Source organism: Ascaphus truei, chromosome 16 (genome assembly GCF_040206685.1).
Source record: "Ascaphus truei isolate aAscTru1 chromosome 16, aAscTru1.hap1, whole genome shotgun sequence".
In the NCBI taxonomy this organism is placed as follows: domain Eukaryota; kingdom Metazoa; phylum Chordata; class Amphibia; order Anura; family Ascaphidae; genus Ascaphus; species Ascaphus truei.
Genome location: NC_134498.1, coordinates 32993733 through 33020228, shown reverse-complemented (window position 1 = coordinate 33020228; position 26496 = coordinate 32993733). Strand labels below are relative to the sequence as shown.

The window sequence follows — 26496 nt, the reverse complement described above, 5'->3', positions numbered from 1 at the left end:
GCTGCCGGCATAAGTGCAAGGACCACGTGGTCAGTGCGCTTAATTTCTCGCCTCTGCTTCTCCCCGCTCCACCATAATCAGCGCTGGGGGACACCGCTGTTCAGGGTAAGGCTGGGGCCATGGTATCGGAGACCGGTGCGGACGCGGGCCGCACGCTGAGCGAACAGGCTGCCGCCATAAGGCAATGGTTCGCGTCCATGCGGCTTGCGGCGCGCGGAATTGGGAGGGGGCGCGCGTTGCGCAAGAAATCAGTTGAAACTGATATCTTGGCGCGACAGGCTGGTCACGTGAGCGGTTCGCCCAATGAGGGTGAACCAGCTCTGTGATTGTCAATGGCACCGCCCTAGACACGCCCACGGACGGCGCACATTACTTGGCCGTAAAACGCACCCGAGTGAAGTCACGGACGCGCGCACCTCCGCACGGGCGAAGGCACAATGGGCCCAGCCTAAGAGAGAGAGAGGGGGGAGGTGTTGGTGGTAAGAGGGAGAGGGGGAGGTAAGGTGAAGGGGGGGAGGTAAGGTGGAAGGGGGGCAGGGAGGATAAAAGAGGAAAATGGGGGGGTAAGAGAGAGGGAGGGGGAGACAGAAGGAGGGGAGAGAGAGAGGGGAGAGGGGAGGAGGGAATAAGAGAGAGAGGAGGGGGTAGTAAGGAGAGGGAGGGGGGCTAGAGAAGGAAGAGTGAGAGAGAAGATGGGGAAGAGTGAGAGAGAAGGGGGGGGGGGGTATGTACAGGAGAATCCGGCGAGATGTTATGTTAAGGAAAAGCAGGTGAGAAGAAGAGTATTTGGGGGAGACTGGTGAGTATGGGAGTGCGAGGGTGAGGTGGTGATGGGGGATGTTGCTGGGAACTGAAGCGGAGCTGTGGTGCGAGGAGTAGACGTGTGGGTGGGGGGATATGTGGGGGAGAGAGATGTGGGGAGTGAGTGGGAGAGAGATGAGATGTGAGGGGGAGCATGTGGGGGAGTAGCTGAGGAGGTGCATGTGGGGGAGGGAACAGGCGAGGAGGGGACATGTGAGGGAGAAGCAGATGAGGAGGGGAGCATGTGGGGGAGAAGTGGTGAGAAGGGGAAGAAGTGGGGGTGAAGGCTGGCGAGGAGGTGAAAGTGGGGGAGAAGCTGGTGAGGAGGGATAATGTGGGGGAGAGTTGGGTGAGGAGGGGAGTATGTGGGGGAGAAGTGGTAAGGAAGGCATGTGGGGTGAGCAGTGTTGAGGGGGGAAGTGGGGGGAGAAGCTGTTGAGGAGGGGGTGACATGTGGTGGTGAAGAGGTGAGGAGGGGGGCATGTGAAATGAAATATTTGGTTTATTTGCGTATTGTAAACTTTGTGGTACGTACAGCCAAATGAAGTACAATGAATCTAATCAGGTCCCGCATATGAGTGAGTTTGACACCCCTGGTTTAACCCATTAACAAGTCCCTGTTATTAGGTCACTTTGCTCTTATGTGACTGTCCTGTAGTGTAACCCATTAAACAAGTCACTGTCATTAGGTCACTTTGCTCCTGTAAGGACCCATTTGTAATGATTCCTCATCCTCCAGGACCCTCGATGCCATTGCACTTCACAAGCTGGTCCTCGCTCGGCTTGGTCGAACCCGTTGTCGCTGACGCAGTGCGTGAGGTGCACCCCCCGGTAAGACATGAGGCCTCGCCCCCGGACCCCCGCAATGCGCCCTGCCACAACCACGCCGCACCATCCCTTACCCGCTGGCACACACCCTGCCAACCTCCGCCTGCATGTGGACACCAGGACACTGAGCGGGGACTAGCGCCAGTGAGGTGAGAGCCCCATTGACTGCACCAGACCCCAGAGCTGGCATCCAGGTCCGGCAGCCCCACGGACGCTCAGGGCGTCTCTTAGAGGGTCCTTTGAGAGAAGAGTAGAGAGCGCTGCCCAGTGTGTTGCGGGCGAGGATGGGGGGTGAAGCCTCTGTAGATTACCATGCCTCAACCAGGCGTGGGCCACGGTAGGACCAGAACTTCCCTCAGGGATGGAGCTGGCAGAGGGAACGGATATTCTTACGCCCGTCCTGCAGGACATTCTGTACTCGCTCAAGGGTAGTGTCAGTAGGGTGGCCTCCAACGCCCCTGAGAGGAGGCCAGAGAGGCAGCGATGCTTGGGCCTTGGGTTCCCACCGGAGAGGCGATGCTGGATGGTCCCCCTGTGTCGCGAAGAGCAGGGTGCCTTGCACCGTCTTAGCCAGGAGAGGAGGTCCCAGCCGCGATAGAGGTGGGTGATACCCTCTGTGCCCAGTTGGCGGGTGGCCTCTCTAATGGTCATTGTGTGAAGCTGCTGCCGGAGATAGTCTTGTAGATGGGGAAGGTGAGGACCGTGGAGAGGAAGGTGGAGACTGCTCCCACCGAGTAACCCCCAACTCTCCAACCACCCCTCGCAAGGGGCATCTTTGTCCTCCATACCAGACTGCCCCACCCGGGGCTTCTGCCTTCCAACCAAGGCAATTGTTGTCGGACCTTCAGATTAGTCACTATGTCCCTGTGACTCAGACAATTAGATCGCCAGCTCTGCAAGCTAGGAGAACTGTGTATTCAGCTGCCCCGCACACACTGCTCAGATAAGATTGTCAGCTCTTCAGCACTGTCTACAGACCTGCAAGCAAGGGGAAGAGAGGGATTGAGGGAGTGAGTCTTTGCAGAGAGTGGTGGGTGCAGCGGTCCAGCAGAGGGGTTGGCACAGATATTGTCAGTGTGAATGTATACAGCGCCCGGAATGATACTGATTTAAACATTGCTGGAAGGATATTTCTGTCTGGCAGAGCTTACAATTAAAGGAGTTGAAAACAAGATATAAAAACCCAGGGATCCACAAGAAACCCCTATATAGTGATGGTGAAATGATTAGGATTGCGGCTGGATACTGAATGTTCTAGTTTATAGATATAAATGTGTTTTTTCCCTGCTTAGTTATCGGATACCATTATAATATACACAATTACCTTTGTCTGTCTATATCTATCTATCTATCTATCTATCTATCTAACTATATCTATCTATCTATCTATATATATCTGTCTATATATCTGTCTGTCTATAGCTATATGTCTATATCTATCTGTAACCCCTCTTTATTTCCTTAGATGTATTAACATGTATATAGTAGGGAAGGGGCCCGAGTCCTCCTCCCCTGTACCTGAGAGAGAATATTCAGAGCATATTCAGAAGGTTCTGATGGTGACACCATCTCCGGGGGACGGGTCACAGACGGATGCTCCTCACTGGTTCTGTATGCTTTTAATGATTTTTCCCTATGTAAGGGTACATCTGTTTTCTATATCTTGAGTAAACACATTTATACGTACTTCACCATGGCAGCTTGCGCTTCTCTTTTGTGGATATATTAATCATTCTGTTTATAATTGTTGTAGAGTAGCTCCGCGGATACTCGTAGTCTTTGTATTCAGGAATAAAGTGTGCGTGTAGGTTATAGTGACTATTTCTTTCGTTCCGCCCCTCGGATGATGCGGTGCTAGTCTTACAGTCAGATTTAAGAATTGGCTGCCAACCTATTCTGAGTTTCACAGGCCTGCCCAGACCCTACAGCCCCTTCTAACTATCGCCCTGTCTCCCTCCTGCCTTTTGCTACTAAACGCCTGGAACATTCAGTATTCAGAGCTTCAAGTATTTTTGGCCTACTTATTTCCCGCAACCTAATTGACCCCCATCCGCACAGCATACGCTACAGAAATTGCACTCACCAAATAGCTAGTGACCTCAATATTGCCAAATCTAAAGGAAACTACTCCATTCTGAGTCTTCTTGATCTCTCCTCAGCTTCTGATATTCCTTCACATTCTTCACTCGCTTGGCATCCGTGGCACTGCCCTCTCCCGGTTTTCCTCCTACCTCTCTCACCGTTCCTTCTTTGTTTCTTACGCCAACCCTTCCTCGACCTCCGTGGAACTCTCTGTAGGTGTCCCTCAAGGCTCAGTTTTAGGCCCCTTACTCTTCTCTCGATATACCCTCCCACTTGGTGACCTAATTGACGCCTTTGGATTCAACTATCATCTCTATGCCGATGATACACAATTATATTCATCTAGGCCTGACTTTACACCCGCAGTCCAATCAAAAATTACAGATTGCCTAACAGCTGTCCCTGATTGGATGGCCCTCGTCGCCTCATGCTTAACATGGCTAAGACAGAACTTCTCATAGTCCCTCCTAAACCAGGTCCCATTCTCTGTTACAGTCAATAACACGACTATCCACCCAGTCTCGCACGCACGCTGCCTAGAGGTTGCACTCAACACCTCTCTTTCCTTTTCCCCCACATATAAACACTGGTGCTAAATCTTGCCGCTTCCTTCGCAGTATTGCTAAGAGACGCCCCTTCCCATGTTCCACTACCACTAAAACACGAATGCACGCCCTTGTTCTCTCCCGTATTGATTACTGTAACATTTATTTTTCTGGCCTTCCTGCCTCACGCCGCTCTCCTTTACAATCCAATCAAAATGCTGCAGCCCGAATCATCTCCTGCTCTTCTAGGCGTGAATCAGCTTCCGATCTCCTGAACTACCTCTGCTGCTTCCTATTAATTTCCATAGAAACTGCACAATCTTCCTCCTTACTTTTAAGGCGCTACACTGCACCTCCATATATCTCAACTCTGATCTCTCTTTACACCCCTTTGCACCTCCATATATTTCAACCCTGATCTTTCGTTACACCTCTTTGCACCTCCATATATCTCAACTCTGATCTCTCTTTACACCCCTTTGCACCTCCATATATTTCAACCCTGATCTTTCGTTACACACCTACTTGTCTCTTACGCTCAACCCAAGGTTGTCTCATCGTTTTGTCCATACAATCCTAAAAAGAGCGCTAGTCTGCAGCGATACTGGACAACCAAGACAAGTCTATTTCCCCCACCTCTTACGGATAGGGGCATGTGATGTGCGTCTCACTTGTCCTACGTTCCAGGTCTCAGTACCACTCACCTGTTCTATACACTGCACTAGTGGTCCCACAATTGGCTTACTGGTTGTCTCTCCGATCTTCTCGAACAACCGCCCACGATGATCTCACCAGAATCAATTCACCAGGACCAGCTCTCCAGTCAGCTCCTCTTCCTAAAGAGCGATCGGAGAGCGAACCAGTCACAAGAGCCAGAGTAAATAGATGCGATTTGGAGAACGCCTAAGCGTAGACGCCACGATTACATAAAAAACTGCAGTTTAAAGTACCGGGGTCTACTGCCCAGCATATTCACCTGAAACGCCAATGGAGAAGCCCGCGACTCCACAAGCCTCTTCATTGCCATGCTTCTTATTCAAGTTTCTTTGAGAGTGATCAAGATACCGTTCTTGCTACCAATATATATTTCATATTTTAGTATTACACTATTGGTCTCCCTTTTTTGTTCCCCCTTTTCTCCCCATTTGTAGTTTTCTCATGTTATTTGTAGGTTGTTATATGTTGTGTCTCTGTTGGGTCGGTCTTGTTTGTCCACTATTGGTGCAGGGTAGCGCCGGGGTGCGCAAAGTTTCTGCGCTGCAACCCCCTGCCTGCCCTAGGGCCCCCCTCCCCTTCCTGTGAACTGGCGTCATATGATGTCGTGGGTCATGTGACGTTACGTGACCCCGCGGCGTCATTTGATGCGCGTTACCATGGCGACGCGTCACATGACCCTGCTGTGTCATTTGACGTGCGTTACCATGGCGCCACGCACGTCACATGACCCCCTCGGCGTTGCCATAGCAATGCATCCAGAAGCCAGCTGAATACCGGTAAGTTGAGGTTGCGGAGGCCTCGAGCGGTTCCCCCGGCATTTATTTAAATGCCTCGGGGAAGAGAACTGGGCTTCTGCAACTGCCGCGCACCCCAAAAAAATCCCCCCCCAGTTTGCGCACCCCTGGAGTAGCGCACACTCATTAGGATTATATGGACATTGGACGCTCTTTTGCTCACCTGGAGGGCAGATCAGAGTGCTGCACCTGTGGTGTGGTGCAGATTTAGATGTAATGGTTGTATATTTTGATAGTGATTGCTTTATATTGTTTTATTATTGTGTTATTTCGGCAGTCAGCAACTTGTCGATAGTGGCTGTAGAGTAGTGCTATGAATACTTCTTGTGTCTCATCTTTTTCCCCTTTACCTCTAGACCCCTCACCCATCTTAAACCTTTCCCCCTAATCCCTCCCTACCTATGGAACTCTCTTCCGCTCAATATTTGACCAGTAACCTTCACCTCCCACATTCAAATCCAAATCTTAAAAGAAGCTTCTCATTAAACGATTTGCGCGCTCGCTGGCGCGTCACGTGAGCGGCTCGCCCAACGGGCCCGAACCAGCTCCGTGACGTCATGGCGCGCCCCCCCCCCCCCCCCCCCCGATGACCCCCCTTTGCACGCACCTAGCCGGCCACAAATTGCCCGGCCGAGCAGAACGCGTGACGTCACCGCGCAAGAGCGTCAGCGCGCTCGCTCCCTGCCTGGCCACAGCCATCGATTGTAAGCCCCTTGGAGCAGGGTCTCCTTTAGCCTTATGTAAAACAAATATATATATTTGCCGCCCTTCCTCGTGCAGGGAGCCTGCAGCTGGCAAAAGAATTGGCCGTACGTATGTGGAAAACAGAAAGTGAATCCCTGCGCCTCTCCCATTGAGCGAATAATATATGGTGAAAAATATACATTTTAAACCTAAGTCTGTATGACAAAGGACTTTTGGTTTTGGCAAATTAACTTTTTATGTCACTTTTTATGTCACTTTCCACATCACAAGTAGTGAGTGTCCTAAAACTTGCCTATATGTGAGTGTTGTTACTGATATACCAGTTTTGAATTGCACAAAGTCACAGAAGCATATGCTTTAGTATTTCACATAATTCAGTAGAATTTGTATGCAGGGACCTGCTATTGAGACTTACCTTGACGTTGGTTAGCAGGCTCGTCATTATTTGATCAAAATATGCAACCAAAAGTCTCCTTTGTCTTACAGACTTAGGTGTAAAATGTGTATTTTTACCTTCCCTCCCCCCCCCCCTTTTTTTTGTATTTTTTTTTTTGTATTTATTTTCTTTGTCAATATCATTTTATTACTTTATTATTTATACCATACACAAGATTGTTCAGTTAACTTTCCAGTTCAAAGTGAGTCGCCCGGCCCATTAGGGCCCGAAAAGCCGTGCGATCTCACCAAACCTGTTTCATATGTTTAAATATCTATCAGTCACACAATGAATTATATTTTATGTTATGTTGTACTATATATCTGCAAAACGCAATAAAAAATTTAAGTTATAAAAAAAAATGTGTATTTTTCACCATATATTGTTAGCTCAATGGGAGAAGTGCAGGGATTCACTTTCTGTTCTCCTTTAGCCGTATGTTGTCATTTTCCTGTTGCACTTATTCCCATTGTGTGTAATGCACAGTATATACCAGCTATAGTAATGCACAGTATATACCAGCTATAGTAATGTACAGTATATACCTGCTATAGTAATGTACAGTATATACCTGCTATAGTAATGTTGCAATGCCCTGCACACATGGTTGGTTCTGTATACAATTATAAATACATACACCTATTCTTGTCCCCCCCCCCTCCCCTCCGCCCACCCTCCCCTCCTCCCTCCCCGTCCCCGGCTATGGGTGGGTTCTGCTGCTGGGAATGTACTCAGGGTGACAGTGACAGGGTAACAAAGTGACAGACACCACCACTGACAGGAAACTGACATTTTGATGTTAAACTGGGGTATTTTGTTTCTCAGTGTAACAGATTCGCTTCCCCCCTCCCAACCCCCGGTTAACTGCTTCACTGCCAGAGCCTGCTGAGCTGCAGGAAGCAGCAGTCTCGTTGCGTTTCAAGTGGATTTTCTCGTAGCTTTTTTGCACATGGCACTTCTTAGGCTGAGTCCAGGGTCAGCGCTTACCCGCTGACCCGCGCTGAGGCGCGCTCTCGCTTACCAGTGAGCCCCGGCAGCCGCAATGAGAGCGGCTTTAGCAGGGGCTCATGCACGCTTACGCAAACGTGCGGAAGCGTAGGTCTTATAACATTTTTAGGGAGCGCAGCGCCGGTCACGTGAGCGGTTAGCCCAATGAGGGCGAACCAGCTCCGTGACGTCACTGGCCCACGCCCCCGGACGGCGCACGAACCAAGGCCAGGGAAAGCACCCGCTTTCCCTCAGCGCGCCTCCGCACGGCTGCTGTAACCCTGGTCGCAGCCTTAGATTGTTAGCTCTAGGGTTTAGGAGCATTTTCTGTGTGTGCGTGTTGCACTATGCAGGTAGACATTATTTTACTTGGTCACTTTGTCCCTCTGTGACCCTTTAAATCATTAAACACATCACTGTCACAAGGTCCCTTTGCTCTTCTGTGGGACTGACCCGTTAACCCACTAAACATGTCACTGTCATTAGGTCACTTGCTCCTACGTGGGACTGACCCATTAACCCATTAATCATGTAACTGTCATTAGGTTGCTTTGATCCTACGTGGGACTGACCCTTTAACCCATTCAGTACGTCCCTGTTATTAGGTCTCTTTGATCCTACGTGGGACTGACACTTCAACCCATTCAGTACGTCCCTGTTATTAGGTCACTTTGCTCCTACGTGGACCTGACCCTTTCATTTTGTCCCTATTATGTACAACCATCTTGGTTGTCAAAATCTCCCATCTGCGCAACGGCAACAGATTTAGCAAAGGGGAAAAGAAATCCCATTCAAACATAAAGCATTTTCTCCCGTGTCTAGATAAAATAAATAAAGACCGCGTGGTGTCACCTCTGTGCAGTGTCCCGCAGCGTCTCTCGTCTGCTGCTGCATCCTTCCTAGAAATAGCTTTTATTCTAAGGCTCCCCCCTCTTTGTTCTGATTGGTCGAGGGTTTCAGCATCCTTCCCGGGGGGAATAAAACTGAGCTATTGTTCTCATCGCATAACGGGGTGGGGTCTGTGTGATATGTGGGGAATCCTACCAATACAGATATAGGATTATTCATTATCCAAGGCCTGTAACACCTTATCTAGCATTATTTTTTTTTCTTTTATTATGGCAGCCTGTTTAAGGCATCAGTCTCTCCGACCAAAGTGTACTAATGGCAGCGACATGTTTTATTTTTTTTAAATATTTTTTTATTGAGAAAAAGATATACATGAAGCACACAAAATATATACGTAACTAGCACAGTATATAGCACAAGCAATCACATTGTTATCCAGATAGGCAGTGACATGTTTGTACGGGGTCATTCCCACCTAGGAACAAAACGTACTAAGGGCAGGGACATGTTTAAAGCAGCAAAACATGTGCAATCTTCTGTGTTTTTTATTTTTTATTTAAATAAACCAGTTTTGTAGTATTAGATAATAGTGACTATTTTTTTTAAATTATTATTTATGGCTATTTTTAATGAGTTTTAATATACAGAGCATCCTTTGATATCTATAGCACGTTTTAGCACACCTCCCAAGCAGTGCGAGATCTTTGTAACTTTCCTGTTTGTGATAATTTGTCGCCAATTTTCCCAGCAGTTTGAGCTGCAAAACTGTAACAATAGATCATGTTACCTTTGTAATATTAGGATACATTGTAGCTGCTGAGTGACACTGGCTAACGTATTGATTGAAACTGAAAGGCAGCCATTACGTTAGGCACACAATCAGGATTTTGATAGATTTATAACAGGAGCACCAAGCGATTTCCAGTTTAGGTAAGAATGTAGAATAATACATTGCCACCTGCTTTACATATACAGAGAAGAAAAAAAAGTGGAAATGTAGTATTGCTGCTTTAAGGGGTCAGCCATGTTTAAGGGGTTATTCTCTGCAGTTTCTCCGATTTGTGCTAATTTTGTGGTATATCCCAGTAACCCATACAACATTTTCAGAATAAATGACACTTATTAGGTGTTGGTCTGTGCCTATTAGGGCATGTGACTTCAGCAATCTCACTAACATGCAACAATGATTGTGACTTGTTTTATTCTTCGTGAAGCAGCATGTAATATGACTATCCAAATTGTGTCTGACCGGACCATATTGCAGTAGTAAGGGGTCGAGTGCCTCGTCAGATAAGTACTCTGAAGTACTAATCAGGGAGGACACACCCTGAACAGGCACTGGTGAATAAATGATTGTTTATTAAATAGCCAAAGTTTCAGCCTCCCCACGGGCCTTCGTCAAGATAATCGGCGCCGTGTGACCGCTCAAATAAGCACATTTATAGGGAGCTGAAAGACGCCACGTACAAATGGTGGCCGGCGTCAAACTCGTGGCCATAGTGCGGAAAAGAAACCATGAACATGAACGCGTGCATCAACATCATCACTAATGTACCGTTAAAATGTATCCATCAACATGTCAGGTAGTGAGTGATAACGTAGAAAAAAAGATAAGGGGAGGAAACATCTATAGGGGACAAGTCCAAAATGTGTGACCAACACAGTATGCATCAAAAACCAGAAAAGATGGTCCATTTCCCCCAAAATAAACTAGGGCTCTACAGTTTTCGGGTTGCCAGATGTCCAGTATTGACCCAGACTGTCCTGTATTTCGACACTGTCCAGTAAAAAATGAGAGGAAATACTGGACATGTATGTATATATCGGTATTACCTCTCTGGACAGTGATCTGACCGGCTTGGGTGGGGGGGGGGGGGGGGGGGAGGGGAGAGAGGGGCGCAGAATTTCACAGAGCAAAAAGAGAGCAGGGCTGTTGCTAGGGGGCTGGCAGCTTCCTTCATCATCATTGGCTTGTGCTGGGTAATGCAGCCAATCAGGCAGAGGTGTCAGGAGCCTGGGGGTGGGGTCAAGGAGAGGAAACAGCATGGAGCAGTGGTAGGTGAGAGAGTGTGTGTATGTGTGTGAGCACGTCACACCTTTCACCTTTGTGTCCAGTATATGTGTCCAAGTCACCTGGCAACCCTAGCTCTATTTACAATTTATTTGACAACAGTTTAAATTTATTTTAGAAATAAAAGAGACCAACGTTTCAGGTCCACACAGGAACTTTCATCAGATACCGTGTGACAACTGTCTCAAGAAAAGGATACGTCAGATGTACCTGCATTACATAGGTCAAAAGCCCCGATACATCCCTTCACGCGGTTTGGGCTGCCTGTGAGAGTGGGACGACGTGAGATCCGGTCGCCAGAAGGGAAGGGGCAAGTGTTCCAGGCTGAGACGCGGGATTCACGCGTCCTGCTGATGTCGCCGACACTGTGATGTGTACTATACGGGAGCTGCAGCAGCAGCAGCATTGACGTACGAGGACCCGTGGGATCATCAGTACTATCCCTTTTTGGGTGATCCTTTCTTTTACACCATTTTCATTTGTTCCTCTCTGCAGACTATATGCTTATTTCAGGGGTGCACAAAGTGTAGAACAGGCGCTCCTAGTAGAATAGTGCTAAAAAGTACAATATTTAAATGCTAAATCATCTGTGACTTTAGTGAATTTAAGCGATATTGTTTTACATAATACCCTTTTTCAGAATTTGTTCCCAAACTCAACAAATGTAGAGATCTTCAGAAAACCTGGGGAGCGCAGGTACCGAAAGGGGAACGCAGAATAGAGACACAAAAGTGTCTCTTCAATATTGATGAATTGGATGTAGCAGTGTAGGAATTGCACTCACATTTTTCAGTTTGAAAACTACCACCGCACAACCAGAAATTGCGACGGACGTGCGCACGTCACAACACGTCCTGTCTGAGCGAGGCCTAAGAGACAGAGAACATGGGAGAAGATGAAACCACAGCAGGACTGGCTGCACACTATATCAGCACCTGCACAGGCTGAGACTCCACTAACCCCCACATCCCAGTGTGTAACTTACCCACGTACTGTGTAATCATTATACCCTACCCCCCGTTATTCATGTACTGTGTAATCATTATACCCTACCCCCTGTTACCCATGTACTGTGTAATCATTATACCCTAACCCGTTATTCATGTACTGTGTAATCATTATACCCTACCCCGTTATCCATGTACTGTGTAATCATTATACCCTACCCCGTTATTCATGTACTGTGTAATCATTATACCCTACCCCTGTTATTCATGTACTGTGTAATCATTATACCCTACCCCTGTTATTCATGTACTGTGTAATCATTATACCCTACCCCGTTATCCATGTACTGTGTAATCATTATACCCTACCCCGTTATACATGTACTGTGTAATCATTATACCCTACCCCGTTACCCATGTACTGTGTAATCATTATACCCTAACCCGTTATTCATGTACCGTGTAATCATTATACCCTAACCCCTGTTATTCATGTACTGTGTAATCATTATACCCTAACCCCCGTTATACATGTACTGTGTAATCATTATACCCTAACCCGTTATACATGTCCTGTGTAATCATTATACCCTACCCCGTTATTCATGTACCGTGTAATTATTATATCCTACCCGTTATTCATGTACTGTGTAACCATTATACCCTACCCCGTTATTCATGTACTGTGTAACCATTATACCCTACCCCGTTATTCATGTACTGTGTAATCATTATACCCTACCCGTTATTCCTGTACTGGGTAATAATTTTACCCTACCCCGTTATTCATGTCATGCTTTGGCAATACTGAAATGTTCTTTTGTCATGCCAATAAAGCTTATTTGATTTGATCAAACTATAGTGCAGGTGGTTAAAAGGTAAGATTTATGTATCAATAAAAATACTAACACTCTCCCAGATAAAAGTGTTTATAGACCGCTATCTAAGAAGGGAAAGCAGGGAGATGTAGAAGGGGACAGCGTCTCATCGATCCCACCCCCTCGCTGGCCTGTGTCTCGACGTCACTCCCGAATTCTGTTCTATTTCCCTTTATGCTCCCCCTGGATTGCAGTTGGAGAGTGATTCTGTTTTATTTCCCTTTATGCTCCCCCTGGATTGCAGTTGGAGAGTGAAGATTTGTGGGACTAGTGAAACCAGTCCCCACCAGCTGGGTTTTGAGCAGGGGGTTTGAACTCATTTATATTGTTTTGCACGTTATTGAATCACGTCACAAAGTTTTATAATCATTTGATTTTATTATTAACTCACTGTATAACACAAGTGCACACTAATAGAGCTAGCGCCGTTTCTTTCACCTTCACTCCGCACACCCCGTCACTCCTGGCAGGAAACAGCACGAGAACTTAAAAGCCAGTGAGTGCCCTTCTCTTAATGTGTCCAGAAATCACCACTCTACATGTTTCACATATAGCCTCGTTTCCAAAAGCAAGGTGAAAACGAACCAAACCCCGGCAAGAACCAGGTCAAGCGTCGTCTTCTAGGCATTCCGCTTGAAAGAGGCAATAGTGAGGTATGAAATAGCCATGGTAGGGTATCTTCCCACTAACAGTGGGTCCTGCTAATTTAGTGATTGGGGTTGGTGATTTTGGGGTTGGTGACGCGTCTCCAAGGGGTTCACCAAAAGAAATCTGTAATGACGGATCCCAGACAGTTGATAACCAAAGGACCATTGTGGGATCTTGAGCCCATGTGGGGACAGCACCTTAGCGTGGGTGGTATAGCTGGGACTCACCGCAGGAGGTCCCAAAGTCGCTCAACCACAATAGCAAGGCATTATGGGGCGTGACTTTGGAAGCTCACGGTGTGAGTTATACCCTCTATGTGATCGGCCCACACTGAGGTGCAGTTTGGGGGCTTATTAAGCGTGTGCTCCCCTCACGAGCTCAGGACACTATACTGCCTGAGATCAGTCACTAAGGTTTATTAGCAATATTCTGATGTTCAGCAATAAGATTTATTAACTAGGCGTTTGCAGGACAAATATTTTCTAGCAAGGGGAGCGCAGTGTAACAATAAATTGGGGACCACTGAGCTCATTGGATTTATCTTGTTGGAAACTTCAGAATATTGGATAGCATCAAGCCCCCCTCCACCCCTTTTGAGCACAGCAAGGGGGCTGCCGGATTTCCCCCTCCCGATTCTCAGAGCACGCAAGAAACTATGTGGGGGCCAAATCTCAGGCTAACCAGAAGCTGCAGCATCATCGGTCTGCAGCTCCCTAATGGACGTCCATTTAACCCCCCAGAAAGTAATACCAGTAACTTCACCAGTATGCCGTGAACCAAGGGGTTCCCGGAGCTGAAAATAGTGGTCAGTCAGTGTGGATCGCTTCGTCTAGTAATAACTCATATTGCCCTTAGTGACCCGTTATTATTTCTTCTCGGAATTCCCTGAACACCCGGGGGAGCAAGCGGCAAAATCAGAGCCTCCCGCCCCCAAATGCAAGTTAGTAAAAGGGGTTATGGGGATCCCATCCAGGCGACTGACACATTTGTTTAACCTAAAACCTGACACCTAGAAGTATTAATAAATAATTGTGATTTCCTCTGGCTGCTTACATTAAATACAGATATTGTGTATAGAAAATGCAGGTGGCTCCCAGCACTCAGAAGGTAAGTTTAAACATAACGATCACAAAGGCAGGCATCAATAAGGGAAAAAGTATTTTTTTTTTTTTTATTACCCTAGAGCCGGGGATACCAACTCCCGTCTTCAAGACAACCCCAACAGGTCAGGTTTTCAAAATATCCCTGCTTTAGCGCAGGCGGCTCAGGCCGTGCTTATAGTGCTGGCGACGCAACCGATGACTTCACCCGTCAACGTTATCATTTAAACTGCTAGCGACGGAGACATTGATTGGTTCAGAGACCGTCACGTGGCGACAATCTCTGAAAAATGAAATTTACCCGCTTTCCAAATTTTTGGTCGCTGTCGCCCTTACTATAAGCGCTCGCGACGCAGTCAATTGTTTTGCAGCGACGTCACGTCGCCGGCACTATAAGCGCAGCCATAGACTGAGCCACCTGCACTGAAGGAGGGATATTCTGAAAACCTGACCTGTTGGAGGCAACTAGAGTCAAGAACCCCAGGCCTAGAGGGAATCGGATTCCCACTAAACCCTTTATATGTTTAAATAGATCTCCAACTATTCAGAGAGTGCAGTCTGATCTCGTACATGGTTTACAAATACTGCGTTATTCGTGTAAGTAAACAGAAATTATTATTGTAATGTTATTTATTATTGCCGTACAGTGAAAAGGATCGTTTTAATCTATATACTGTACATGGTAAGTATCTGGAATAACCAAACCTCATGCTCGGGATAGATCCGAAATATGAACGAAAGGCAACGGACAAATAGGGGCTTAATCTCTATTAATGTTAACACTTTGTGGACCAGCTCCCATAGACTGCCCCATCCAATGCGTATTATTAATGGGGGTTGACGGTGGAATCTCTGTATTTTTCGTCCTCTCGGCCTCAGAATTACTTTGTGAAAACAGAAACTGTAGAGCGGACACCCCTTTAGCGGTTTCTGACCGCAATTGGAATTAAAATGGATGCTCTATGCAAGAACCAATAGCCCCTCCCCCAGCAGTGTCAGAGAGACCCCACAGATTGTGTCACCGTTGAGAAACTGCTAACTTTATTTAAAAAATAACACAAAAAAAAAAACAGTCATGTTGACCACTTCACTTTCTCTTACCCTCCACTAGAGGGGGTAACATCATGATCAAGGACATAAAAACGCATAACACTAAATAAAATAATGGATGGACGCTGTCCCTCTGTCACTGGGCAATCTGGGGTTCACTCAAGCAAATAAATAGCCCCCTTGGGGTGGGAGCGACACCCCCTACTGGTCAGAGCGCACAGATTTGGGTATGACAGGGGAGAATGCCCAGCACTGACTCAACTGGCTTCCCTAGGGCGGAGAATGGGGGTCGGATGATTAAGAGGGAGGCAGGGCTTCTTCCAGCGGGGGACGCTATAAGGGGACGTGGCTAAAGAGATAGGAGACCGATTCCCCGTTGTGCGTCCGACGGATAGCTTCTGCCAGGATCATAGAGATGTCGATGACCTGTTGAGAGATGGGAAACTGCGTGAGAGGGACATGGACGGGTCAGGAAGGTAAAGGGCCTCTAACTGGTGTGGGCAGAAGCTATCCCATAAACCCTTCACTAGAGGCGCTAGAACCGCAATGTAAGCGATTTTACCAACACGCACGCGCTGCTCTTGTACCTGGATTTTGGGACAGTGTCTCATCTTCTCCTCCTGGGGGATGGTATTCGTCACTACGACTGCTTCGAAGCATGCGTTATTAATGCGGGAAATGGCCGGGCCCGAGAAAATGCCGTGTGTCAGGATGGCGTAAACCTTGGTGGCTCCAGCAGATAGGAGTCTGACAAGAGGGAGACAGAGTCAAACACACATTCCCGCCCTGTCATGTCCCACAGGCCCTGTGTATAACCTTACGGGGGAGAATCAGACCACACGAGTCACAGCTCCCTTCTGTCTGTTCCACAGCCACTCACTTGTCTGCAGCGTGACAGATGGTCCCACATGTGTCTGCCATGTCGTCCACGAGAATGGCCACTTTCTCCTTCACGTCACCCACCAGCACCATACGGTCAACCTCATTTGCCTTCTTACGCTCCTTGTGGATCAGAGCGAAGTCGACATTCAGACGGTCAGCAATAGAGGTCACCCTGCGAGAGAAACAGAGTATATTACACCATGAAGATGAGACCCATAGCTGGGTGCCCACCCACCTAACACCCCATATTTTATTCTATATTGTCCACCTCTTGGCCCCGCCGGCATCAGGCGAGACGATCGTGCAGGTTTTCCACTCAGCGATGTTCTCTCTGATCCACTTCATGACAGCTGGCTCAGCATATAGATTATCCACAGGGATGTCAAAGAAACCCTGCGAGGGGAGACGAGCCGAGCTGAAGACAGAACACACCTTACCCCAGAGGTGACGGCGCTTTTAGGCTCCCCCACCAGGGAGGCGGTGGTGCTAATGTCAGGATCCCACCCCAGAGGTGGCTGCAGTCAGGCTCCCCCATCCCGGCGGTGGCGCCAATGTCACGCTCCCACACCCCAGAGGCGGCTGTGCTCATGTCAGGCTCCCACACCCCAGAGGCGGCTGTGCTCATGTCAGGCTCCCACACCCCAGAGGCGGCTGTGCTCATGTCAGGCTCCCACCCCAGAGGCGGCTGTGCTCATGTCAGGCTCCCACCCCAGAGGCGGCTGTGCTCATGTCAGGCTCCCACCCAAGAGGCGGCTGTGCTCATGTCAGGCTCCCACCCCAGAGGCGGCTGTGCTCATGTCAGGCTCCCACCCCAGAGGCGGCTGTGCTCATGTCAGGCTCCCACCCCAGAGGCTGTGATGCGCAGTCCTTACCTGGATCTGGGACGCATGCAGGTCCATCGTGATGATGTGATCAGCGCCAGCTACGGACAGCATGTTGGCAACGAGCTTAGCAGAGATTGGAGCCCGAGACTGTGGGAGAAAAAATTAGTGATACAGAAGGGATATGGAGCCTGTCCCTTCCTCAACAGGGTGATAAAGATAGAAGGAAGCTATGGGGCATGGCGTGGCATCCGTCACCTTGTCCTTCTTGTCCTGCCGTGCGTAGGGGAAGCAGGGGATGACCGCAGAGACACGGCAGGCCGAGGCGATCTTGCACGCATTGATCATGATGAGCAGTTCCATTAGGTTGTCGTTGATCTCCCCGCACCCGCTCTGCACGATGTACACATCCTCGCCCCGCACGCTCTCCCCGATCTCCACGCTGGGAAAAAGCAGGGGGCGTGTTACGGAGGCTACCATTCCCAAATATCCCCTCCTCCCCCCACCCAGAATAACCACACCAGGACAAAGGAACAGCACAGGGATTGAAAACAGACACGTGGGATCTGGAAAAATATTAACAATATCACTCCTCATTCACATCCTCTACAACCTTTTTCTACTCACCCCTCCACATCCTCTACTCTGTGTGGATTACCCACTATATACACACACACACTTTTTTTTTTTTTATATACAAACAAAATAATAAATTTTTAATTATATATGTTGTATATATTTTCTTGATATTGCTTGAATACATTTTGTATTTTTTGGACATACTAGAGTGCTGTTTTGAGGGATTCTGTTTGTTTCTTGTTGAGAGAGAGATGGATAGAGATCTATCTATCCATCTATCTATCTATCACACGGCTAAACAAGAGAATGAATCTGCATCGCCACAGCCTCACATGTGGAACAAGGGAGTCCTGTCGGCGAACATTTCTGACTCTGGACACAAGATGAACGATCTGAAGGTGGCTATACTCATAGGTAATCTTAGAACACTGAATGAGAGACTGTTGCATGAATACAAATTTATGCAACTGTTAGTGACACTTAGCGGTGGCCTAAACCAAGACCGCAGTTTCACGAGTCACTACTGACACAAGAGAACTCTTCCAATGAGTGCTAAAGGCCATGTCTATACATACTGCGCTATATGCATGCACACACAGCTGTCTCCTACACATACAAACACTCTACGTAATTCCATCCCTATATACCAATAGGGACCACATAGTATCTACACACACACTTTTAGTAATATATTTACATACATACATACACACACACTTACATCACCAACATTCAAGGACTATTTAACACTTCAAGTCATAAATCGCATTCTACAGGGGGGGTGGTAGGTTTCAGTCACAGGTAACATTCCTATATGCACTGTTTTAAAGTTAAACCCTTGCTTATTCAAGGTACCATCGCCGGAAGCGGAGATCAGTGCATCTCAAAAGCACGCACAAATAAAAAAAATTTGTTAGCCACAGAACGGTATCGTCTATTCGTGATAGAGATAGATAGATAGATATATATATATATATATATATATATATATATAAATAATCGAAAAATAAATAGATGATACCGTTCTGTGGCTAACGAAATGCTTTTATTTGTGCCGAGCTTTCGAGATACACTGATCTCTTCTTCCGGCAATGTTACAATGAATGAAGTAAGGGTATACTTAAAAACAGTGTCTCTTGGAATGTTATCTGTGCTGGACCTTCCCCCGGTGTGGATGTGATATATGGCTGGAGGTGTCAAAAGGTTCCTGAAAGCAAGTGATGAAAGAGTGTGTATGTGTATCAGTGTGAATTAACATGAATGGAGAGCCCACAGTATATACAGTGCTTTACAAAAGGTGTGTGTGGAGTGGGAGCGGATATAAATGGTGTGGGTGGGTGTGGAAATGTGAGAGTTAGTAGCATAACTAAAAGTGTGTGTGGATACTATGTGGTCCCTATTGGTGTATAGGGATGGAAAAACAAGGAGTATAAGTATGTGTGAGAGACAGCTGTGTGTGCATACATATAGCACAGTATGTACAGACATGGCCTATAGCGCTCATGGGAAGAGAGTTCACTTGTGTCAGTAATGACTCATAAAATTTTGATCTCTGTTTAGGCCACTGCTAAGTGTCCCGAACAGTTGCATAAATTTGTATTTATTGAATGAAGCAAGGGTATACTTAAAAACAGTGTCTCTTGGAATGTTATCTGTGCTGGTCCTTCCCCCGGTGTGGATGTGGGGGAAGGACCAGCACAGATAACATTCCAAGAGACACTGTTTTTAAGTATACCCTTGCTTCATTCATTGTAACATCGCCGGAAGAAGAGATCAGTGTATCTCGAAAGCTCGCACAAATAAAAGCATTTCGTTAGCCACATAACGGTATCATCTATTTATTTTTCGATTATTGAAGCTCGGCTAACACGGTACTGATACCTCTACATACATACATACATATATATATACACACACACACACTTTTTTCCATATAAAAAGATCACTTGTGAGCACATTCACATGTCTTAGACAGGTCTGCAACCCTGCTTTTCGCCATTATCCCCTAGCACAGGGGGGCGCAAACTTTTTTCCCTGCGCCCCCCTGCCGGCTGTCCCCTCACTCCCGCGCCCCCCTCCCAACCCCAACTTACCCACGCTCCGGCGTAATGACGTCACGTTGCCATAGCAACGTGACGTCACATGACCTCGCAGCGTCATTTTGACGCCGCGTTGCCATGGCGACACAGGGAGGAAGCCGCCGGAGCCACGGTAAGTTAGGTTTACAGAGGCCCTGCAGCTCCCCCGGCACTTAATTTATGTGCCTTCGGGAAGCGCGCAGGGCCTCTGTAAACCCCGCGCCCCCCGTCGGCAGTCTCGCGCCCCCCCAGGGGGTCGCGCCCCACAGTTTGCGCACCGCTGCCCTAGCATACAGAGCTTCCACTGCAGCAAGGGATTCTGGGAAATGAAATGCAAATGTTTGTCTCAAGACCACATTACATGGAACACCCTTAAGCCAATGCATGCTGCTTTAAACACAGCTTTTAAACACAGCCTGGGATGAGATGAAAAGCCAATAAACCCACTCACAGACTGTTTCGACCTCGTGGGCCTTAGTGTGAGGTTGGTTGTACTGGCTTTGCAAATTATTTAAGTTATGGTCAGTGAAAAGGTGACTAAAACCCTCCAAAGTATAGCATATAAAAATATTACTTGTGAGCACACACACACACACATACATATATATATATATATATATATATATATATATATATATATATATATATATATATATATATATAAAGGAGGCATTGTAATGTAACTGGCAAACGTATGCATCATATAGGCAGAGCGGGGATTATAAATACTGTTCTATTTGGAACTATTTAAGGGTTATTCTGATGGGCTAGCAAGCACCAGGACTGTATGCATAACATACATGTCCCAGGCTGGGGAGAAGCCCTTTGGATAACCTGTGAGATCTACACCCACGTGTTCCCCTCACACTCCGAGCGGGCGCCAAAGTGAACGCCGGGACTTGTAGTCCCCGCCCTAGGCCCTGAGGCAGCGCCCAAACCCCCGCTGTCCCCCCGCGAACTACATCTCCCGGCAGCCACCGCGACATAACGGGTTACTCCTGCCCCCACCTCCTCTCACACGCCGAGCGGGCGCTAAGGTGAACGCCGGGACTTGTAGTCCATCGCCCTAGGCCCTGAGGCAGCGCCCAAAGCCCCCGCGAACTACATCTCCCGGCAGCCCCCAGCGACATAACGGGTCACTCCTGCCCCACCACCCACCTCCTCTCACCAGGTCTCCTGGTTGCTGAATTTCTTGGTGACCACCTTGCCCAGCTCCAGGCCGAGCCGCTCCGCTATCTTCTGGGACAGGTCCTGGTGGGAGCTCCCGCTGAAGATCTTGATGTTCGGCATCTTTGCGGGGGGGGTCAGGTGTCTCCAGCGCGCACGGGGAAGAGAGAGAAAAGCCGCGAGAGACAAGAGGCAGAACACACACGCGCGCGCCTGAATCAAGGGGGAGTGGTCCCGTGCCGGTCTCGCGGCTTCCACCGCGCCTCGGCCAATCGGGGGTGAGAGGAAGCAGCTGGCCACGCCTACACCATCCCTCCTCTATATTTAGGCACCGCTCAACTCCCCTGCTCGTTGCCTGGGAGATGAGGCGCGACGGCCATGTTGGGTGCTGGCAGGTGCCCTCCTCACTTTTGCGGTATGTTGAAGCGCGGACATAGAGTCGGTAGTTAAAAGACATGAGCCCGGTAACTCATGCCTAACATTTTTCACAAGGCCCGGGTGCAACTCTGCACGCACTCCCTCAACGTTATTCTGCGTGGTGCCCACATCCAAGATGGCCGTCGGCGTCAACACGCATAGTGACGTAAAACACCAGGCCCTCCTCCATAGGGTAGCACGGGCTAGATCCAGGAAGTGATTAGTGACTGGCGTTGATAGATTGGTTTTGACTATAACCACCTGCTGCACATAACTTCTATGTTATTTGTGGGTATCACATAAAGCCCTATCTATTTTCAGTATTCTACAATTTTGGAAAACAAAAGGTTACTTTGAGTTACAAGTTATACCTTAAAATGGCATGTCTTTAATCCATCATGATTTAATATCTAATCACCTGCAATTTAAGCATAACAAGAATACATGTACATAGCTAAGAGTGTTTATATGATTATTCTATAGTATGTCATTCCTACTCATTATACGAGAATGTTCGCTCAGGAGTATTGTTGGAGCTCCGATGTCTGATTTGTACTATACGGAAACTAATAAAACAATTTGAAATAAAAAAATCACATGTCTTTGGTTTATTAAATGTAACACTATTTTCGGGGTCAGGCTAGAATGGCTGTAGTGTGTTTTATGTGTTGTCTAAATGGGGGGTTATCTAAGAGCACTTTGACCTGTAAATTGTCAACCAGAACGTGACTCTGGGGTTATCATAGGAACAATCTACCGGAGACTCTCACAGCCACCAGTCTAACTTCTTTCAAGACTGAAAAGTAAGAAAAGAGAACCCTCTCGAAAGCACTCAATGTGTAAGGTAATGAAAAAATGAATTTATATTAAAATCAATTTATTAATAAAGCCTAAAAATCTATATTGGTAGCAAGAATCCATGACCAATAAGTGTAGGGTGACCAGATTTTGAAAATGAAAAACCGGGACATTTTTTTTTTTTTTTTTATTGTAGTACACTTATACTTTACTACCATTAGTCCTTGTTACGTGCGTGTGCGTGGACCTCACTAATCGAACCAACAAAACACCCAGATGTGAATGGTTCTGTACCCATTAACCAGTGTCAGGATGCCCCCTCTTCACAATTTCTAAGCAGCAATCCCGCCTGGGATCTTACCTGATCCGCAGACCCTCAAGGTAATACATTGGAGGGGATGTCTCCCGAGTGAAACTTGAGTCAGATCTGGAGAAAGCAGGGTAGGTTACTTCGGTGTAGGTATACGGCAGTTAAGATCAGAGAGAGAGACGGGGAGGGAGAGAGAGACAGGGAGGGAGAGAGAGAGAGAGAGACGGGAGGGAGGAGAGGGAGGGAGAGAGAGACGGGGAGGGAGAGGGAGAGAGAGACGGGGAGGGAGGAGAGACGGGGAGGGAGGGAGAGAGAGACGGGGAGGGAGGGAGAGAGAGACGGGGAGGGAGGGACGGGGAGGGAGGGATAGAGAGAGACGGGGAGGGAGGGAGAGACGGGGAGGGAGGGAGAGAGAGAGACGGGGGGGGAGGGAGAGAGACAGGGAGGGAGGGAGAGAGAGAGAGAGAGGGGGGAGGGAGGGTTAGGGTAGGGAGAGGGAGGGAGAGAGACGGGGAGGAGGGAGAGAGACGGGGAGGGAGGGAGAGAGACAAGGAGGGAGAGAGACGGGGGAGGGAGGGAGAGGGAGGGGGAGGGAGGGAGAGGGGGAGGGAGGGGGAGAGAAGTGGAGACACACTGGTACACACACACATACTGGTACACACACACACTGGTATACACACACACACACACACTGGTGCACACACTGGTATACACACACACACACACACTGGTACACATACTGGTACACACACACTGGTACACATACTGGTACACACACAAACTGGGTAACACACACACTGGTACACACACACACACACTGGTACACACACACACTGGTACACACACACACACTGGTACACACACACACACACACACTGGTACACACACACACACTGGTACACACACACACACACACACACATGTACACACACATACACACACACACAGGTACACAGACACACACACAGGTACACACACACACACACACTGGTACACACACACACACTGGTACACACACACTGGTACACACACACTGGTACACACACTGGTACACACACACACACTGGTACACACACACTGGTACACACACACACACACTGGTACACACACACACACACACTGGTACACACACACACACACACAGGTACACACACACACACACACACACACACACACACACACACACACACACACACACACACTGGTACACACACACACACACTGGTACACACACACACACACACACACTGGTACACACACAGGTACACACACAACACAGTGGAATACTGACAAAGGCAGCCACGAGCAGGCGGCTCCCCGCCTCCCCCCTGCACCCACCCCCGCGCCTGCACTCATCTCCCGCACCAAGGGGGGGGGGGGTAGATGGGAGCGCCGGGCCCGGGACGCAAAGGTACAAACTGCCGCCCACCCCCCTCCTCCCCTCCCCCGGCGGGCAACCACGGGATCCCTGGGCAGAATGGGGGGACACCACGCAGCCACCACGTACCAACGTACGTTTCGCGCCTCTGGCCCATTACCCTGACGAGAAGCCAGCGGCGCGAAACGTACGTCGGTACGTGGTACGTGATGACGTCGATTCTGTGACGTCACCAGAGAGCGCGGGAACGTGGGTAACGAGCGGCGTGAGACTGGCGTCCTGAACAATCCGAGATAACCAGGTCGTATGTCTCCATCAGCTATATAGCTGAAGCTGAACCAGTAAATCGTACATAGTGGCACAATCAGTATAAACTGGATAACATATCGTGGTTTTATCTGAGTACTATTTAGGTGTATATATATGAGTGATATTGAAACCGTTGGACAGTGAAATACAGCTATACGGAAATAACGCTGCGTAGTCAGCGAAATCACTGTGATCACATGTAAATAAGCACTATACGATTTAGGCATGTATAGGTATACTAATACCTGAAATATTGAAAATATTAAATACACATGCAGAGTAAAATACTTATGCGGTGATATATGCCATAATAGAATAAAGGAGACACACTAAGTATCCACTAGCATTTCAGGAGTAATGTACTAACTACGCATGAGTAGGGGATATAGTGTATACTCTAGACCCTGAACCTTTGGAGACAATATCCTGGTCTACTTACTAGGCGTATCAGGTCCTACACCACTCTGGTAAATATACCTACACCCCCTTCCTCCCACCCCCCGCAGCTCAAACCCCTTTTCCCCCTTTCCGTTTTAGCCACATAGTGGTTGTCCTATTATTTTTTCTTATTTTGTAATAGATGTGTTTAATAAATCTGGTTTTAAACATTTTAATGTATGGCTATGGGGGAAACCCGAAGGATTGAATCTTTCCTAGCCGATCATTCTGGAAACAGTGAGTGCAAATAGGAGTCTTTTTGATCACACCTGTGACCATTTCCCGTACTCTGGTATACCTTATTCCCGTATGCACCCTATTTCCTATATATACACCTATACATTTCCATACAGCCGGAGAGTGGTAGACATCCTTCTATTTGTTGAATAGTGGTTACCCTGATCTCTCCAGTCCTGACCCTGGCTTGTCCACTGATGATGCTGCCTTCTCCAGTCCCGACCCTGCTACGTACGACTACGAACTGCGCAATCCGGATCAGCCTGCGCGGTCTAAGGTCGGTGCTTATACAACCCCATCTCAGCCACGCGGTCCGACCCAGGTTTGTGGTGAGCACAACCGTGACAGGTGGAAACAGGAGAGAGATTCCTTAGCTCACAATTGGGCTGACATAAGGAGAAGGAGGACTGACCAGAGTTTTTCCTGAGCATACAACTATGCTGACAGATGAAAGACCCGACTGTTATTCCTGGGAGTGGTTGGACTGCAAAAGCCTACAGTGGAGAACCAGATAAGACTTTCTTATACATTGCTCCCTGAGAATATGATATATGTTTTTGGGGACTGGAACTGGCTTATCCAGCCAGCCACAGATAGTTAGGGCATATACTGTCTAGTTATTCTCCAAAGTGGAACAGGTTTTTCTTTTATGTTTTGTGTTTACATTGTTTAAAGGAACAGGCAATACAGCCTTAGGTTAATTTCACTCTAAACGGTCTCCATTAGCATTCTTCTGCACACATCTCTTACAGTATCTGGGGGAATTCTAAAAATAAAATGGAATATTCACTTTTGTAACGACAGTCTTCATTGGTGCGTCATCTAGAAGTACTTTTAGTTCCTGTATGAATTCTACTGTTGGATCAGTACTCAATTTGCTATAGAGAACAATATCATTCAAAATTCTGTGTGCCTCAGCGTCATAGTCAATTCTGTTAAGGATACAGCTCCCCTCCATTGTCCGTCTGTCTAATTATAATGTTTCTATTCTCTTGTAGACTTTGAAGAGCTTGGTTTTCTTCTCTATGTTTTAGATCATACGTGTTATGACTATGTTTTAGATCATACGTGTTATGACCTTTCACCATGTCCGTGAACTCATTATCAACTACATTAAAAAATGTGTCAATAAAACACCCTTTTGGCTGGATAAACATTTGACTGTGGTTTAACATTCGTATGTGGACATGATGCTGAATCATTTCTTTTTGACGATGCCTCACCTATATGCAGCCCTGTTTCCTTCTGAATACAGTATGCTACCAATGCTGTATAACCTATTGGCTCGCAGGGCCTAAGCCTCCGCCACGGAGAGCCTGGGGCAATATATATATATATAGGGATAATCTCTTACCAGGTGCAGCGCCTCCACCTGTGACGGCTCCCAGCAGAGCGGGAGTTGTTCCTCACAGGACAATATTACAATACTACGCACACAACATATAAAAGAAACAGTAGCTTTACTAGCGGTAACCATAACCATGCATGTCATTCCAGTCAATGTCACTCTTCAAGGAGACACAATAACTAACGCGTCTCGCAGGACACGACCCTTCACCGTGTTCCCACACCGTGTCCAATACCCCACACCATAATCCCTCAAAGTGAGTGTAAGTGTGTGTGTGACTGCGCAGCGACAAATAT

At 47.6% G+C, this 26496-nt stretch overlaps 1 protein-coding gene and 1 pseudogene across 2 annotated transcripts; both read right to left on the bottom strand.

The window, feature by feature from the left end:
- Positions 1-1699: 1699 nt before the first annotated feature.
- LOC142467228 (solute carrier family 25 member 53-like) lies at positions 1700-2402 on the bottom strand (annotated as a pseudogene).
- Positions 2403-15412: 13010 nt separating this feature from the next.
- Positions 15413-21488, bottom strand: PRPS1 (phosphoribosyl pyrophosphate synthetase 1). Of its 2 annotated transcripts, none has more exons than XM_075573043.1 (7): positions 20967-21488; positions 17400-17583; positions 17193-17291; positions 16589-16713; positions 16319-16492; positions 16026-16185; positions 15413-15864 (listed from the first exon to the last, which is right to left on the bottom strand). In XM_075573043.1, exons 1-7 carry the CDS (start codon positions 21086-21088, stop codon positions 15772-15774), a joined length of 957 nt encoding a protein of 318 aa, XP_075429158.1. In that variant the 5' UTR covers positions 21089-21488; the 3' UTR covers positions 15413-15771. The 2 variants fall into 2 exon arrangements, with proteins under 2 accessions (XP_075429158.1, XP_075429159.1); XM_075573044.1 differs by having other exon boundaries at positions 20957-21095.
- Between the last annotated feature and the right edge of the window lie 5008 nt (positions 21489-26496).